Below are 18,405 nucleotides of genomic sequence, written 5' to 3'. Positions count from 1 at the left end.
GTAATTTTGTAAAGTTTATTCTAGCATTAAAGATCTAAAGTGAAAACTTGATACACCCAGAAAACACTTTTATCCAATCTTTCCTTGACAATCTTTTGCATGTCTGTGCTTCACACCAATCTTCAGATTTAACACATTTGCTATAGCTCATTGTGTTCTAAGTTTTGTTTTTGATGATCCAGGTTATCTGGATCACCCAGGTTCACAGATGAAAGTGTATCCTTTGCAACCTTGAAGCGCTTTAATAAATCAGGCCCATAGATAGCATCAGACAGTTAGGCTTTAAAGTGCACTTGAACTCTGGGGATATTAGTATGTTTTCGTCTGGAGCATGGGTATGCATGCACCTTTACTTTGTCCTTGTGAGGTCCTGATCACATATTTCTTCTGCCTGACTGATTTTCTCCCTGTCAACAGCATTAGATAGCCCTGTGAACTTGCGCATCTTCCTCCTCCTAATTACATACATTGTCAATTACACCCCTGAGTTAGCCCAGGGTTTCTAAGGAACCACATGCATATAAAGGGAAAATTGACAATATGCTGGCTGGAGGAGCTGTCAGCTTTTTGCACCTAAATTGAGTTTTCCTTGTGTACGCTTCCAATCATTTTGTGTAATTAGGCTTTACAGATGCAATATCCTGGAATGTCCTTGAATATTGTTAGCCTACACAATTAAAATATGAATAAAAAAGTTGACAGCTACTGCATAAAGTAAAAGGCTAATTCTACCATTATATTCCTTTGCTCTTCGACAAAGAAATCTGTAGATTTTTGATATCTGGAACTCTAAAAGGGGATTGATTGACATTGTACATGATTTTACAGGAGGTAAAGAGCAGGTTAGGTGGGCTGGTTAAGGGGTAGGATTGGCAGGCAGAGAGAGATAATATCTTTGGAATGGGACATCATAGAGTACAGGTATGTAGATAATCATGCCTAAAGTGAAATATACAAATACATTTAAAGAAAGTACTCTAAAAAAGAAAGAATCTAGGTATACCTTATGGAAAACTGTTCTGTTTTGTATTTTCCATTACAAATCAGCTTTGGAAGAATCTCATTAATTGCTATGTAAAGCACTAATAAATCTTTCTTAGGTAATCCGAGGAAAAAGGCTGATGTGCTGTGACAAAATAGTTGAAAAATCTTGAACATGTTGAAAACTAGATAAGGCAAAAGAGATCTTGTACTTGGTATTTTCCCCTGATGTAATAGGAAAGACCATTTAAGGCAGCCTAACATTTTAAAACTAAGTTCTCATAGCTACTGTTTGCATGCACAGTTACTGAAGACAGCACGCAACTAGAGCTTAGTGGCACCAAAGTACAGCAAATCTGTTGACGGCATACTCAGCCACTGAGCCATTGTTGCACTCCATTTACTGCAATTAGTAAGGATTCATCTGTTACTAATTTATACTAAATTCAGAGAAAATCATTGTACAAATAACTGCATGTTCTTTCCACACACAAGTTCTACTTTTTCAAGAATTCATTTTTCATCTGCTCTCTTATAGCCCATTACATTTTCCTAATCACAGAAGCTGAGGCCAAATAACTCTCTTGTTAAAACCCGGTCAAGTATTTTGCTCTGCATTGCAAAAATCTTATCTTTATTTCTACAGTTAAGGGACCAAGAATACAACCATGTTTGGCAGTATCTAATATAATTAAGAAGCTGCTGAGATGTGCCGTTCCATGTATATGGTATGCAGATGATAATACATTAGCACAACATTAGTAGTGTGTTTATTTGGAGGATATTCATGGAATGTACTCTTAGACTCCTGCAACAGAGTAAAGTCTTGGGACACTACTGAGCTGACAAGATGTACAACTACATGATGAGATTAAAACGCCTTGATCTGTATATCAAATACATTTTTTTAGCCATATTCCCTGTTAACATACCTTAAAGGGATCTTAAATTACAGGGTGTGCCATTTTAATTTTGTGAGACATGTAATGTTGCATTAATTAGAGTCTATTACCATTGCTACTTGAGAGTTTTTGTTACATGTTTTTTTATAGTTTTGTTAAATGTTTTTACTTTTGTTTTGGATAAAACAATGGTTGAGGGCTGAGGCATTTTCCCCTCACTTTCTGATTAGACACTTGCTGATTAGACAGAAGCAAGAATTAAACAGCACAGGTAGCAATTATTCACAAAATTAGAAACTTGCTTCAATTGAATAACTAAAGTATAAAATATTTAGGAGAATAAAGCTATATTTAGACAGGTTTACTCGTTCACAGAAATTACTGTGTGGTTACTACTTTACACCCCTGAACCATGCCCTCAAGTGAGACACTATATGTAGCATCTCATGGTGGTCCCAAATAAAGAATAAATGGGGCAGAGTGAGTAGAGGGATGGGTATTGTGTTACTGGGCATTGTGTTACATGACAAGCACAAATGTGTCCTTTTTTCTTTGCTTATATTTTCTTGGGTGTGACAACTGTTCACTTATTATCTTTCTCACAAAATTCAAAATCTGACCTATGCAAAAAAAAACATTTTTAGTATGAATTAGTATACTTTTTTTCTGGTCTGGTCAACACACTGCCTAAGGGGAATTATGTAATAAACTCCCTATACAACTGGTTTGTTTCTTTTTGTCTTTGCATGGTAATTATATCTTGATTGGGTGATGAAAACAATCACAAAATTGAAAGACAAGACTAAAATTAAATTTAGTCTGATGGATTTGCAATGCATGTATTCATATTTATTAAATTAAATAAGCATTGTGAATTATGCTTGATTTTATTTGTTCCTCCAGCAAAACAATGCTAAACTGCTCTCTGAAAAAAACTCATCAGATGAACATTTGGTCATATAGACTCTAAAAAGAACTAGTGAACATCTGACTTATCTATGTAGTAACATCAGTCATCAATTCCCCCACCTCCTAGATTGTAAGGTTGTAAGTTTCCATCTGTCATTTGCAACCCCTATTTAATGTACAGTGCTGTGTAATATGTTGGTGCTATATAAATCCCTATTTTTTGATAATATTATTGTTAATAATATTATTAGTATTATTAATAATAATAATAATAATAATAATAATAATAATGTCCTGAATAGGTATATGTTTCTTCATGAAATCTGGAGCAGGGTATTAAGGCATCTTTGTCACCTTTTGACACTGAAACTCTGATTAAACCCTGAAAAATAACCCATAATATTTAACCTACCATAACACTTAGTTCTTAACATAAACCTTAAAGTAACCCCTTTCCCATAACCTCACACTTATATTTACCATAACAGATAAAATTATCATAAATTTTAACCATATGTCTCCAAAAATTCTTAACCTAACCACAACATATTACCTCATTTATTTAGATGATATTTTATCAGTCCAATACCATTCCAACAATCATGCAATAAGTGCCATAAGGTATTTGGTTTTAGTGCCTAAAATTGTCGTGTGTTTCTACCGTGGAACACAGCATTTTAGGCACTATTAGTGAAGTCTTTAAAATGAATACAAATACTGCAATACCAGTTTTTATCTGCATCAATGTCTAAAAGTCCAGGTCTAGTCTAAAACTAGAGAAGAAAACTTTAGGTTCTAGTGAAAACATGGAGGGGATCCAGGGGTCTACTTTAATTAAAAAACAAAGGACATTGTTTCACATGCTTCTTAAAACATAGAATTTGCAATGTATTTTTTCTTGTGTATTCACCTCAGAGGCCCAGTTTCCTATATTCCAACAGATGCATTATTTTCTATTATAATAGTTTAGCTACATTACTGTTTTTTCAGGATCACTGGCTCTGCCTATTAAACGTTTTTCTTATTGCAACAAAGAATTGTAAATCTTGGTAAACTGAACTGTATATCTTTTATGAATATCTTTGGAAGAAATGACAGGCTTAGCCTTTAAGATTATTAATATATACTTATCGTTCTGGGATTTTCACAAAACATGACATAACTAGAAAAATGAAACTGTGTATATTTAACAAAATATTGTTTCTCCCAATAATCCTTTGTCAAATCTGAAAGTGTTTTTCTGGCTTGGATCTTTGTACACGTCACCTAAAAAGGTCAAAACAAAGAGGGATAGTTACATATTTAACTTTTTTTCTTCGCTGTGAGATGGACACATAAGCATGCAGAGAATTAAAAGTTTCTGCCAAGTTTCTGCTATTGGACGGAGTGCTGTAAGACTGTATAAGGAGGTATATTTCGAAACAGTTCTCCATGGAGGTTGATTAAACCCAAAAGATGTACCACAAGATACATATATTCCCATACAGGTTTGCAGAATTTTCAGACACTAAGGATTTTTTCCCAACAGTCAGCTTTTTCTTGGAATACGGTCTTTTGGAGATAACCCAGTTGGGCTGCTACTGTTTTCGGGCAGTTAAAGCCTAAATCATCTGCACAACAGGTCAAATTGCTGTCCAGGTTGGTGCCAAACCTTTACCAAGTTTTGATACCTTTTGAAGCATGCTCAGGTCAGGTGTGTCTGCCTTTGCATTAAATTTGTCCTGAGCCAATGCTACCGAAATAGTATTTTATAATGATATTCCTTAAATCCATGTCTAAGCTTGAAATGCCTATAGATTAATGTGCTGTATAAAAGGGATCAGCTTGTGCATGACTACAACTAAACAAATATGTACCAGTTTAGTAGGAGATATTCTGATCTAAATATATCCAAGCATGCATGAATGTAAATTTCCAGTGCATATGTACGGAGAAGAAGTGCATGAGGAGCTTTATTACCAGTTTTAAAAAGGAAAATATTTAAATAGGTTTATTTTAAATTAAGTTAATTAAACCCTAATATGTTTATGTTAATTCAGGCTTATACTAGTACACAATCAAATGCATGCTTCCACCTTTATAATGTTTTAAAGTTAAACACATATAGCTACTGTTCAGTAGAATAAAACACCCAAAAAATCAATAACCATTTTTTTTGCAAAATAGGGTCCTTCATTGAATTGTAAACTCAGTGCAGTAACACAATTCCCTATTTCCAGTATCCCGGCCAGTCTGGTTCCCACTTGCTGTTTTCATTTTAGGATCATGTAGAGCTTTGTGGGAATCAGGCAAATTTCTGGTAGTAATGAAGATTTAAAGATCTGGTGGTGATTCCATATCCATATAGTTTGGAATTTTCATAAAGGCTGTCTTTCTTGCCAGTACAGGTTGACATAAAAAAATCCAGCAACCTCTGGACCTAAGGAGTGCTGGATTTTCGAAAATTCTGGATTTTTTACGTTTTTATATGCTGTATATATTTAACAGAAAATGACTACATGTACAGTCCTTGAAATGGTAGCCAAATCCATATTGGGGGTATACAGCAGCAAATAAATGAGAAGGAATGACCAGGAAAGCACATGCAAGCAAGACCCAACAGCTGATTCTGGAGTACAGCGCCATCAAAACATAAACGGCGCCTCCAAAATACAGTGTAAATGCGCTCCAAAATCCATGCTGGAAATCTGAAGGAAGCGGATTATTGATGGCCGGATTTTTGAAAGTCAACCTGTATATAGATGGTACATTAAGTGACATTAAGCTATGGTCTATACTTACAGTTGGACCAGGTAAAGCTGTTTCTCCTATGAACAGTATATATACCCAATATCTTGCTAGAGTAACATAAAACTATTTAGAGTAAGAAGTGTTTGCAGAACAGGAAAAATGTGTTAACAACCATCAGAAAATGAAACACTAGGTAGGGCTATGAACTGTCTTTATACATATGCACTGAAATAACAAATTGCGCATGAAATAGCTTCTTATTGTATATAAAGTCTTCAATCAGAATGTTAGGTGTGTTGGACAACACCCAGTGCTGATATTTCAATACGCCTTTCTAAGAGCACTGGATCAGATGCTAGCCACAAATTACTAACGACAAATGTAGTGATACCAAATGAATTCATATCTCCTATGTTTTAGAATAATGGACTTTTGCTCCAAGCAATTCTATAATAAGCACCTGCGTATTTCCTAATGATTATCATTGTGCTTTTGTAATGGCCACGATTGAAGAAAAAAGAGAATATCATTATAAAATAACACAAAAAGTCTGTATGTAAGTCAATCTTTACATGGAGGCTTTTGTTCATTTTGGAGAGCTCAAGCAAATCATGATTTCATGTGTATCGCATGATGCCATGAAATGATCAACATGCAGATCATTTTTTTAAATGTTCAATCATACCTATAATCAACCATCTGATTTTTTTTCCTTGTGTGCAGTTATATGTGGGTTTTAGTGCCATTTCTACTGTTTGTTCGCAATAATCTCAACATCGCTCATCAACAAGCTGTGATTCTGTCTTGCTACCATTAACCATTGTTTTGTGACAACCCATACTTGCATTTTGACTTCAAAATGCTATGTGTAGTATGGACCTACTGTCTACCTGATATAAAAACATAGCACTCATTTTTAAAAGAACTCTTTTTTATCCAGCCTTATAAAATGCCTACAGAACATAGTAGGTAGTAATAAAGGACGCAACTTTCATATATCCAACCAGAAAGCCTTCTTTATCTGGCAACACTCCATGCTTTTTCACAGTATTGTATGGCTATATCACATTCTTATTACAGTTATCATGTACAAATTTGACTGCTGCCTTGATAAGCATCTAGCTGAAAATCTGCCTCTTATTGAACAAATAACCATAAGATATTATCAATGTATCCCACCTACAAATTTATAGTAACAATACATACCAGGTTAGAGAAACATTTATATGTGGCATGAATTGCACCTAGCATGTAGAAAATAAACATTTTTTCACTTCTTACTACTTACTGTGATTTTGTATGTTCATATGTCTAAAACATGTTTTTCTTTATTCTTGATTTTGCTGATCATTCTAGAATGATTAGGCAATTCAAGAAGTAAGTGTTTTGTTCTGTGTATTGTAAGTTGTATTACTGTGGATATTGTCAGCTTGAATTGTTTCCAGCAATAGTCTGTCATGGTGCTGAAAACATCCATATGCAAAGCTTTGCTGTCTAAGCTTTGTGTGTATGCTCTTATGTATCTTCCATTATTGAGAATGTCTTGGTTAGCAAATGTTATTGCATCCTAAAGGGTTTGCTTTATTTCTGTTGGTGTGCTATGCCTTTAAAGGGAAATTATCATATAACATATATTTTAAGCCTTACACAATGTCAGTGCAAATTTTTCATATTGAAATTTATTTGAAATATTCTTTTAGTATTTATATTTACATTTATGTATCATATTGGTTATTATAATATCTCATGAACAAAGTTATAACTATTGAAGAAATACCTTGTTGCAAGGCAGTTTAATAATGAGCACCTCTGCCCATTGATTGCAGTAGGAGGAACATTTTCATGGCAAGTCACCTGTAAAAATTTGTGTATTACAATATTTTGCATTATAAGGTAGATAAAAATCAGCAATCACCAATATTATGGAGATACGCCCCTTATGTTATGCTTCTGTACATCATATTTATCATGTATATGTAATGACTATAAACAGCAACTCTAACTGACACATATAAATAAAATGAAAAAAAGGATAAAGGATAAAAAAAAGAAAAGAAGCACAGATCCATACAAATCCTTATATTAAAAATGAAAATGTCACTCTTTAATTATATATATATCAGACAGATTCCCTTTAAAGCATCAAACTATTTAAAAGCCCTTCTGGGAATTTGCTGGATGCAATAACATTTGCATTTTGAATATGTACTTATACTTCTTTCCATGTTTTATTTTCAGTTGGTCCTCCTACAGATGTAAACTTTGAAATAGTAAATGAGAGCACAGTTCGAATGACATGGCAAAGACCTGCTGAAAGGATAAGAGGTTACAAGATTACTATTGTTCCAACAACTGGTAAGGAAAGTGAATTTCCCTTTAGGTACTTATAGGACAGAAAAAGTAGTGTTTTGCTGCTAAAACTCTTTTTAATAGTCTTGACACTCACAATGGTTTGCAATTGCAGTCATAGAGTGGCAATGACCAGTACAAATGTGGGGACAGGTTTGGTAAAGAGGGCCTCAGTGGTTGTACAGGCATTGCTGGTGTTCTGTAGTGGAGGCATGCCATATCCATACTCCAACAGAACATATGATATCCTGGCAATGAGATTCCGAAATCCAGGGAACACTAAAATCCAAAAGTGTTGTGTCATTCCCCATATAAGGTTTAGGCATCTTTTTCACTTGCTCAGATTCGTTATATTCATTTGTGAAGGTTAGGTCTTTTCTGAAGAAGTGTCAGTAGATGAAATGAACGACAACTAGGTTTTGGCATGTTCAGGTCATTTATACAGTTTAGCTGTTCTAAGCCTCTGTTTTATTAAACATTTAGTTGGAAATGTTTTTTTGCCTTATATGAGCCTATTGGAAACATACTAAATATTATGTTGCTAGATTACAAAAGATTATTATTATTTAGACTTTCAAGTATTGCTCTGGTGCAGTAGTTACAAATTGTTTTAGAATAAAATAGAAATGTTAATATTACACTGCTAGAAAGATTGATGGACATATTAGTCATGGCTCAGGAATTCAAAGACAGAAAACTTATGTAACCTCTGTCCTGTTATTTAAACCACTGTTGTGGTACACAGTGTAAAAGTTACTTCATAGAAGATATATTAGTTTATACTATTGTTCTGTTTGCTTCTGTGAATATCAATTTATCAAGAACAAGTTAGTAAGAAGAAATCCTATTTTCTTTCTAAAAGACACTGCAAGTTTTTTACACCACATATTTAAGGTTGCATTCACACAGCAAGATCTAGAATACTTTCATTTTTATCCTAAACAAGTAATGCATTGTGCTCTGTTTAAAGACATTTCCAGCACATACCATATAAAAAACAATTTTGGTTGTTATTTTGTTGAGTCCAATTTTTTTTTTTAATTTTAAATGACTCATTTTACATAAACTGATTGTAGATTAGATTATTTGCCCACCACTAGAAGGAAAGAGACCACAGGTTGCTTTAAAGTCAGTTTCTGCCTTATATTTGCTTTTGCTGTTGTCTGAGCACTTGAATGTCAGTACCACCAGGACTCGCTCTTCTAACCCAGAATACCCGGTAGAATTAAAAAAAAAAGTTTTACAGGCTGTTTGTGGCTTATCTTTTTACCCGCCTTCGTCTTTTCCAGGGTGCCAGGATCTTCCTAAGCCATTCTGTACACTTTTGCATTATTCACTGCTCTGTAATGCATACTTGTTTTTAGACTGGTTTAAATTTCCATTGACTTCAATGGGAAATTCAGCTTGGGAATTCTAATTTTTGAAGTTGTGTTAATTTTAAAAATGTTTAAACCACTACAAATAAAACTTTTCAAAAGTGCAGTGATCTATATTCACAATTAGACACTCTAATGAATGTGTATCTATATTCATAAGTTTTGAAATTTAGAGCACTGGCATTAAATAAGTGTTATGTTCATAGAACTTTTAAAAAATATGTTTTTACTTGATGTTAATGTACTTAATGTTGAGCGAGTAGTCTAATATTTCACTGTTTTGGTGATGCTTGTTTGATTCCATCACCTGTCTGAGCTTTTACTAGCTCACACCAAACTTAACTCCCATGACAAATTGAATTAATTGTATGTGTAATTGTTTAAAGTTTCACATTTACAAACACAGAAAGTTGAGATTAATCATAAATTAATGACTAAATCAGTTGAGAAGTAAACAGGTATGTTGATTATGACAAAGATAAATGTATGTGGTCTGTAATATGAAAAGTAGAAGTCCAATGAGAAACATTTTTCTGAATAGTATTCACTCCACATTGCTATACTTTAATGTTTTCCAGATGGACCGGCAAAAGAACTGGATCTTCCAGCTTCTGTAACCCAAACTGTGTTGACAGAACTTGTACCAGATGTTGAATATGTTGTCACAATACTTTCTTATGATGAATTGGAGGAAAGTTTACCTGTGTTTGGCCAACTTACAAGTAAGTACTCAAAAGAGATACATCATTCAATTGAAAACAAGTGTACAGCCCTACTAATATAATACTAACATATTCACAGATGGGACTACATAATCCTTTTGGAATGTAGTATTGTACACTAGTCATTAGCAAACCTATAAAAACAGTTACTCACATAATAAAAACATTAAGCTCCATGCAAAAAGGGAATAACCATGTTTTGTTACAAGTCATGGGGTGAACACATATTTATGTATGCCCTAATTTTTTTACTTTGTACTAGATATATAAAAGATAGATTTTTGTTGCTTTGGATGATTTAGATATTTTCCTTCAAATGAAATCTAATAAGGAATCTTTAGGAATCAAAAGAGAAAGCATCCCTTTTTAGTGTTTGATGGCGTAAGGAATGGTTAGAACACATGTCCTGTTTTTATTGCTGTTAGTATTTCCACTAATGAGATTGACTCTCTCTGTGTACTTATAATAGAAAATAAAGTTTTAGCCCGTCACTGGAACAGAATTAGAGGGGAAATCTTCCAATGGGGCCACCCATTTACATTACCTTTTTGTTTACTTTCCTCCGTGTTGTGTCTCTTAGACTGTATAAAGAAAACTTACCCCATAGGGAAAATGACTGCAGAATAAACATTTGCCACAGGGTTTTTTACTATTCTCTACTCATCCAACTATCCAAAATAAAAACAGTTGTAATACTTATAATTTATTGGTAAAATGATGCCCTAATGTGTTTTAAAGTTTAGGAGCTATTTGCAATATTTTTGATATTAAATCAAGTAAATTTTTAAAATTTCAGCCGAAGTAAAAGTCAATGAATTATAACTTGAACTAGAAAGTGACAGTGTGAAATCTTTTCCTTGCATGGCTTATAATAACCTGAATATTTTCTCAACATATTATTAGGCAGCAAGGTGCCAGTTAGTGTATAAAATCTTCACTGTGAGCTGATCACAAACAAAGCAAAAAAAAAAAAAAAACATTAATTAACGTCTGGAGCAAGCTGTGCTTTGATATGCAAAAAGAAACAACTGCAGAGTTTGTCTTGGTCATTAAAGAGGTACAAAATGTTAAAGATCAGCTCAGCTCTTAAGATCACTCAAAACCTCAGCTGTGGTTTAGCAAAAGATTTCTTCTGCAAGTCATGCAAACTGCCCCCTCCCCCCCATCAAGCCTCCATCCTGCACAAAAGCGAGCAGGGAAGCCCTGTTCGTATCTTGGAGTCGTCCATATGTCGGATGTCCTTAACTCTGGGACTACCGGTATAGTATGATTTTATTAAAGGTCAAAAATACAGTAAACACTTTTTTTTTGCTAAACCTAGAATATACTATTTACAAATGCAGTTTTTACATTTGACTTTTCAATCTAAATTTTAATTCTAAACTAATCCTCAAATCATATGGGCCTCAGTAGGCTTTTATTTGCTTTAGGGAGGTTTTGCACTTCCATAACAATCTGTGGGAAAGCAGATAGCAGGTTTAATTCAAGGAAGTCATCTGGGGGTGAGATACACCTCTTAGTAAATTCAGACCCCTCCAACCCTCTTAAATGCCTCATCTGGAAATTCCCCCGATGGTTCTGTACCCCCTTGACATGTCCTTTTGAGGACAGTTATATGTCAATAACACAGTCTACGAACAATTTGGGAGTGAGGGACACTTAACCCACCATTATATTTTTAGTATGTAGGAGGAAACTTGAGGGATAACATGCAAACTCTATGTAGATGGGGTCCTGCCAAAATTTGAAGCTGACCCCCTAGTTCTGCAACAAGAGTGCTAGACACTATATGGATTATGCTTTTCCTCTAAGAATATGAATTCTAATAGAACTGAACTCTCTAATTAATTCTTAATGCAAAATTAAAACTTAATTTTCAAATATTAGTAGTCACTGTTCACACTTGACTTGCTAGTGATAAAAGTTAGCGATCATACAAAACCCAAGTTAATTAACTGCTTGTAATAGATGTAAATGACATTTCTATATTTCTTTTTAAGTTCAAACTGGAGGCCGTGTGATGACAGAAGAAAAGAAGCCTGTAACTTCAGATTCCCCACGTATGTAATCTATTGCCTCCCTTAATTAAGTGTTACAGAAACAAATGCCTTATGTGTGGATAATTATGTTATGAGGTCAAGGGCTATTTCACATTTATCTTCATAATTGCTTTCGTCTTTTCAGTTACTGAAGGAGAGCCAGATTTTATGGGTTGCCCTACCATTTTTCTAGTAGGTTCTCGAAGTAAAGAATAACATCACTAACTAAAAGGCACCTAAAATGGGTGTATATTACCATGCTAAACTACATAGCATGATAGCCGCAGAAAATTTTTAAGAAACATAAAGCTAGTGTCCTGAACACAATAAATCGGAACAATCTTTTTTCCTGTTCTTACTTTGCATGTTACATCTTCATTTAGCAGTTAATTTTATAGTATTATCATGACATTTATATAGCTACTTAGAGACACAGTTTTATGACAAAAGCAAAATACACACAATTCTATAATTTCTATAATTTTATTTCCTATAGATTATCTTTAAAAGTAAAAACCAGTAATAATGGCTCAAACTTAGGTTAATTTCTGCAGAGATTTGCTGCAGACTTAACTGTGCTCCCAACCACTCCCATTCAACTGAATGAAAGTGGTGGGGAACTGCTTTGTGTATGCAGTAGCAGGTGGTTGTGGTCGCGATGCGGTGGATTGTGGCTGCAGTTGACGAACATAACTTCTTGCTTCTGGCCATCCTTGAGTAGCCAGTCACTTCTATTGGCTTACTGCAGTTAAAATGCAGTTGTGATTGTTCCTTTTATCGAATTCCTGAAAACAATGAATGGCAGCAAATCTTTACAAGTGCACCCAATCGCATGACACAGAGGTTGTACAATTGTGATACAGTTACTTTGGGGTACAGAGTACAGTTGGGGCTGAACTGTGGTTAATACAACAACAGCAGGGTAAAATGGCCCAGTATTTAGGAGGGGCAGCTGGGAGCTGCTAACATTTTGGTTTTCAACCACAAAGCAGTGTTTTGCAGTAACCAGTCAGATTTCCATTATCAGTAGTCATTCTAATGAACAGATATTTTTGACTGGCTCCTGTAACTTTCTCTACTTTTTTCTTTTGCTTTGCTTAAAAAAAAAAAGTCTATCTGTATAATAATACATATTAGAGAAAAAGATTGTTACTAAAAACAAGAACTAAAAAAAATCAGTTGACTTAATGTTAGTGAAAAAGTGATTGGTTATAGTGGCTAAAAGAACAGCTTTTATTACTGCAAATACCAAGAAGGAACTTTCCTTTTAGATACTTTTCTTTAGAAGGTCCTGTAATTGTAGCGAGTGTATGTGTTTTGTCTGTTTATTTGTAGAAACCATTCGTGCTTGACTTTATGAACAGTTAGAGTTAATAGAGGATACATTGAAGCAGTAGGAAAGTGCTGACTACATAACAATGCAGGAAATATACATAGAAAAAGCAAACACTGCGTTATAGGACAAGAAATAGACACTTTTTCAAACCTATTGCATTACCTGTGTAATGTAATCATCTGGTTGTGTAGGACTGTATTCTGTGTGATGTTGTTGGCAGTCCCTTAAAATGCCAAGTAAATGTGTTTATGTAGACTGAAAAAACTGTGCAAACAAATTCAGTTTTATATGCAGCAGGAGCAAACCCAATTAAAAACAACTGGCTTTCACTCAAATGAAAGTCTAAAATAGTCAACAAAGTTAACGTGTATGTAGCAGCTGTAGGATGTGGTAGATTTTGAAAAGAAGCCAAAATCCTCTGGATGATCTTAAAATACACCAAGATAGTTTGATGTGAACAGTTAAAAGATGTCTTTAGGGTATTTGGTATAATTGTCAAAAGCAACCAGTCAGAATTTAGCCTTCAATCTTATTTCCTTAAGAAGCTAAAATCTAATTAGATTAAATAAATGTGACTGCAAACTATATTATAATTTGGCTTTCCTCTTCCTGACTGTTTACGCTTGTAAGAGAGTAGGGTAAACTGTGATAGTAGTTTTATACATCAGTAAACTCCAATCTAGGAAGACAACAGTGTTTTTTATTTGCATACCCTAAATACTCACTACTATTTAGCCTACAGAATACATGTTTTGTGCACTGACACAGAAAATGAAGTGTATTCTATTTTTAACTCAAGTTGATTATTTATTTGTTATTTATGTAATATAACTTTTTTTTTTATATTTAGGATGTGCTGTTAGTTCAGTTGCTGATATAATGTTCCTCGTGGATGGCTCTTGGAGTGTGGGGAGAACGAACTTCAAGTATATTCTTGACTTCATGTCTTCTTTGGTTTCCGCATTTGACATTGGAGAAGATAAGACCAGAGTCGGTGTTGTCCAATACAGCTCAGACACCAGGACAGAGTTTAATATGAACAGATATTACAACCAGGCTGAACTCCTGGCTGCTATTAAAAGAATACCTTACAAAGGGGGCAATACTATGACAGGTATGTTGGATGAAGTTTGTAGAGGCTCAATAAAATTATTTCAGTTTCTAAATATAATAAAATATAACTAACTAATCAAAGGATTGCCAGCAAATCCCATGGTAATAGACCTTTCTAGTGTACTTGCCAAAATATTTTAGTGTTTGGTACTTTATTGTCACCACTTCACTTGATTAGTCATGGTAAAATTAGGAACATTAAAACTACCAACATAAGAACATTCACTGCAGTAAGGCAGAGGACTGCTTTTTTTAAAATACTATATCCATTGCAACAAATTATTACAACGTTGGCCTCTGTCCAGGCCTCTGGAAGGCCACCAAATAAAGAAGCAGGGGTGCTGTTGTCTTGGTTGCTAGGAGAAGAAAATAAACTTTTAGTTATAAAATATCCCTAGTTAATTGTATACGAAAATAGAAAGCTAATAATACAACCATAAGACCATAATTCAGTAAAAAGTTATAGGAGTTCCTAAATTAGATTTGGTATGAGGCTTATTTATTCTCTGGATGGAAGAACATTAAGTAGGGGAGGAATAGGAAGTATTACAGGCTAATCATTAAGCTGGTTCTGAGAAAAGAGAGGTGTTCTAGTTGCGTTTCTTAACTGCAATAGAAAAAATTTGGGTCACCAGCTTTGCAGTTTGATAAGGCTATGTAAATTTAAGGACTGGAAGAACAAAAATGCAAATTATTTGGCAGGTAGAATTGACTGTTTTATAGATATGTATTTCAACTGTTCATTTAATTGTCCAAATTTAGCTTTAAATAATCTTTATTATTGTTTCTTCAATTTATATTTATCTTATTTGTAATCAAATTTTAGGTGAAGCCATTGATTACCTGAGAAAGAATGCTTTTATCCAATCTGCTGGGGCCAGGAAAGGATTTCCTAAAATAGCAGTGATCATTACTGATGGAAAATCTCAAGATGAAGTTGAAATTCCAGCAAGGGAGCTTCAGAATTTAGGAGTAGAAGTGTTCACATTGGGTAAGAAGATCTATTTATGATTGTTTTATAAGGCTTTGATGTATTTAACAACTTTGTACAGCAGAGTGGCCCTACATGTAGGATATTATATTAATACCATTATATTGTTTTAAATATATATATTTATAACACAAATCAGCACAATGATTGCTGGTTGACCAATGACTCATTCAATAGACCAAATTAAGTTTACTTGGTAAAGCTTTTAAAACATGATATTCATTTTTTTTTTGGTTTTCTGAAAGCAGATACCTCTTTTTTAATCAAATAATTAACGAACAGATGTCACTTGTTTACATATAATAATTCAAAAGTATTACACAGCAGAATACATGCATGCCACCAAAGTTATCCACAGTCTAGAATGCCTTAATTGTTGTATATTTTACTGTGGTTGAGGTATGTATTTAGATAAACATTGTTAACTGAAATGAAATCATGCACTTTGGGGGCACATACAATTGACAATACCACTCTGGAAAGTAATATTCCACCTGGCTTACTCGTCTTCCATTAAAGTCTCCAGCAATAATAATAGAGGGAAGACAGCTTCAGTAAGCCCTTTTTTTTTGTTTGAGAGCATTAAAATTACAATCTGTTTATCAAACTGAGCCATGTACTGATTTGTTATCATCAATTTCTTCTTAGGTATCAAGGCAGCAGATGCAAAAGAGCTAAAATTAATGGCCTCCTTACCATCTCTAAAACATGTGTACAGTGTTTCAAACTTTGATGCTATTGTTGATGTGCAAAATGAAATTATTACTCAAGTTTGCTCTGGTGTTGATGAACAGCTCAGTGATATCACTAGTGGAGATGAAGGTGGGTGTTATGTGAATGTGTATATATATTTGTACTGTATATATATAAATATGTTAATCATTGTGATAGTGACAGTAAGAGATGATCTCCTCATTCAGCTACTGCTCTGTCTAGTTCCAGGTTAGGGAAAGGCAAAGACCTAGTTAAATTACTTTACTATTTTTAAAGTACTTTAACTATTACTTATTAACTACTTTAACTAGAAAAAAAACATTATTAAAAAAAGTCAGGTTTCCAGGATGTGGAAACAGCAGGAATGAATGGTCAGGAACTCAAATAGATAAAACAGTCATGATACTGTGCAATACCAATTATAGTGTAGCTTACTTGGAAACTTGATTTTGTTTTGTTATCCATTCTGTTATAGGATTTAGATTTATCCAACACATTTAATAAACTGTAGGTACTGTACATACCTGTAGATGTAATTGAATAGTGTATCATATAGTGTTAGTAGTGGTACTGTTTAAACAGTTACTGTATAATAAATACAATGATACAAAAACATTCAAAGCATTAAAAATTGGTTTAATCACCTTGATAGCCTTTCTGGTTACCACCTAGATAGTGTATTAATTTTCATATATTTATAAGCAAAAAACACCTGTGCACAGTCTTTTTCTTTAAATCAGCCCATTTATAAGCTGTTTACTTTTCTATTCCAGTTGTGGACCCTCCTTCAGATTTGTTTGTTTCGGAAATTACTTCAAAATCCATGAAGATCAACTGGAAGGCTTCGCCAAGCCAAATCACAGGCTACAGGATTCAGCTGACTCCAATGATGGCAGGAAGTAAACCTCAGGCTGTAAATGTTGGCCCTAAAACTACAAGCCATATTTTGAAGGATCTTTCTCCAGATACAGAATATGAGATTAATGTATTTGCAATGAAAGAACTTACAGCGAGTGAGCCAATCTCAATATTGGAAAAAACCCAGGCAGTCAAAATAAGAGTGGGTAAGCTGTCGACTCTATGATGTTTACTTTCCTGTTTATAAAGTTTCTTGATTCTTTTTATAAGGACTGAAACTTTAATTATGTTTCTGCTAAGAATAAAATACAAATAATTTTAATAAACATGGGTATCATTTTTCACAGAATGTTCCGGTGGTGTGGATATAAAAGCTGACGTTGTTCTCCTTGTTGATGGCTCTTACAGTATTGGTGTTGCCAACTTTGCTAAAGTCAGAGCCTTCTTGGAAGTGTTAGTGAAAAGCTTTGACATCTCACCCAGCAGAGTGCAGATCAGTCTTGTACAGTACAGCAGAGATCCTTTTACAGAGTTTGCACTTAACAAATATGACAAGATTGAAGATATTCTCCATGCTATAAATACCTTTCCATATAGAGGGGGCTCTACAAATACTGGCAAGGCCATGACTTTTGTCAGGGAAAAGGTCTTTGTCGAGAATAGAGGAGCAAGATCCAATGTTCCCAGAGTTATGATACTTATCACTGATGGAAAGTCATCTGATGCCTTTAAAGACCCCGCCATAAAACTCAGAAATTCAGATGTAGAAATTTTTGCGGTTGGTGTTAAAGATGCAGTGAGAACTGAACTGGAGGCAATTGCATCGCCCCCAGCCGACACCCATGTCTACACTGTTGAAGATTTTGATGCCTTCCAAAGAATCTCTTTTGAACTGACACAATCTATTTGTCTGAGAATTGAACAAGAAACTGAGAAAATTAAGCGAAAGTGTAAGTAGCAAAATTATTTGTAATATTTATTGCATCTTAACCCACATAAAGACATTTAAAGACATTTTCAAGGCAAAGAGGGGTTGGAAAAAAACGAAACTAAATAAATAGAAACTATAGTCCTGCTGTAGAATGCGTACTGTCCAATATTTCTAGGCCTATCCAAAGACTCTAGCAGTAGCTTTTAAGTAATAAGTGGTGAAAAGTATGGATATAAGGATTATGAATTTTGACTTGTATTTCCTATGGTGACCATATAAAGATGGATATTTCACCAGGAACTGACATTTTCTGCAGCACTTTACAATACAATGATTACTTTTCACAAGTCAAAGTAATAGATAACTACAGGTCCAGGCAATCAAAAAACATTTTAAATACTTGCATGCATGTCCCCTGTGGCTCTGGCATTTAAAAGATGACTGACAACCTTGA

At 34.1% G+C, this 18,405-nt stretch overlaps 1 protein-coding gene across 4 annotated transcripts in view; it reads left to right on the top strand.

The window, feature by feature from the left end:
* Window positions 1–18,405, top strand: part of COL12A1 (collagen type XII alpha 1 chain) — a 130,384-nt gene that overhangs the window by 5,494 nt on the left and 106,485 nt on the right. For 2 of the 4 annotated variants that reach the window (XM_072408527.1, XM_072408529.1), the window contains exons 3-10: window positions 7,761–7,877; window positions 9,826–9,969; window positions 11,970–12,029; window positions 14,195–14,458; window positions 15,284–15,448; window positions 16,097–16,270; window positions 16,936–17,226; window positions 17,368–17,970. The exons of 1 other annotated variant lie outside the window; for it this stretch is intronic. In XM_072408527.1, coding sequence (XP_072264628.1) covers window positions 7,761–7,877; window positions 9,826–9,969; window positions 11,970–12,029; window positions 14,195–14,458; window positions 15,284–15,448; window positions 16,097–16,270; window positions 16,936–17,226; window positions 17,368–17,970 — 1,818 coding nt within the window. Of the gene's footprint in view, window positions 1–4,220; window positions 4,431–7,760; window positions 7,878–9,825; window positions 9,970–11,969; window positions 12,030–14,194; window positions 14,459–15,283; window positions 15,449–16,096; window positions 16,271–16,935; window positions 17,227–17,367; window positions 17,971–18,405 lie in introns of those variants that run through there. One more of the 4 variants, XM_072408528.1, reaches the window with a different exon arrangement.

This window comes from Pyxicephalus adspersus, chromosome 4 (genome assembly GCF_032062135.1).
Source record: "Pyxicephalus adspersus chromosome 4, UCB_Pads_2.0, whole genome shotgun sequence".
NCBI classification, from domain to species: domain Eukaryota; kingdom Metazoa; phylum Chordata; class Amphibia; order Anura; family Pyxicephalidae; genus Pyxicephalus; species Pyxicephalus adspersus.
Note: the sequence above shows the minus strand (reverse complement) of the source record. Positions and strands in the feature narration are given on the sequence as shown.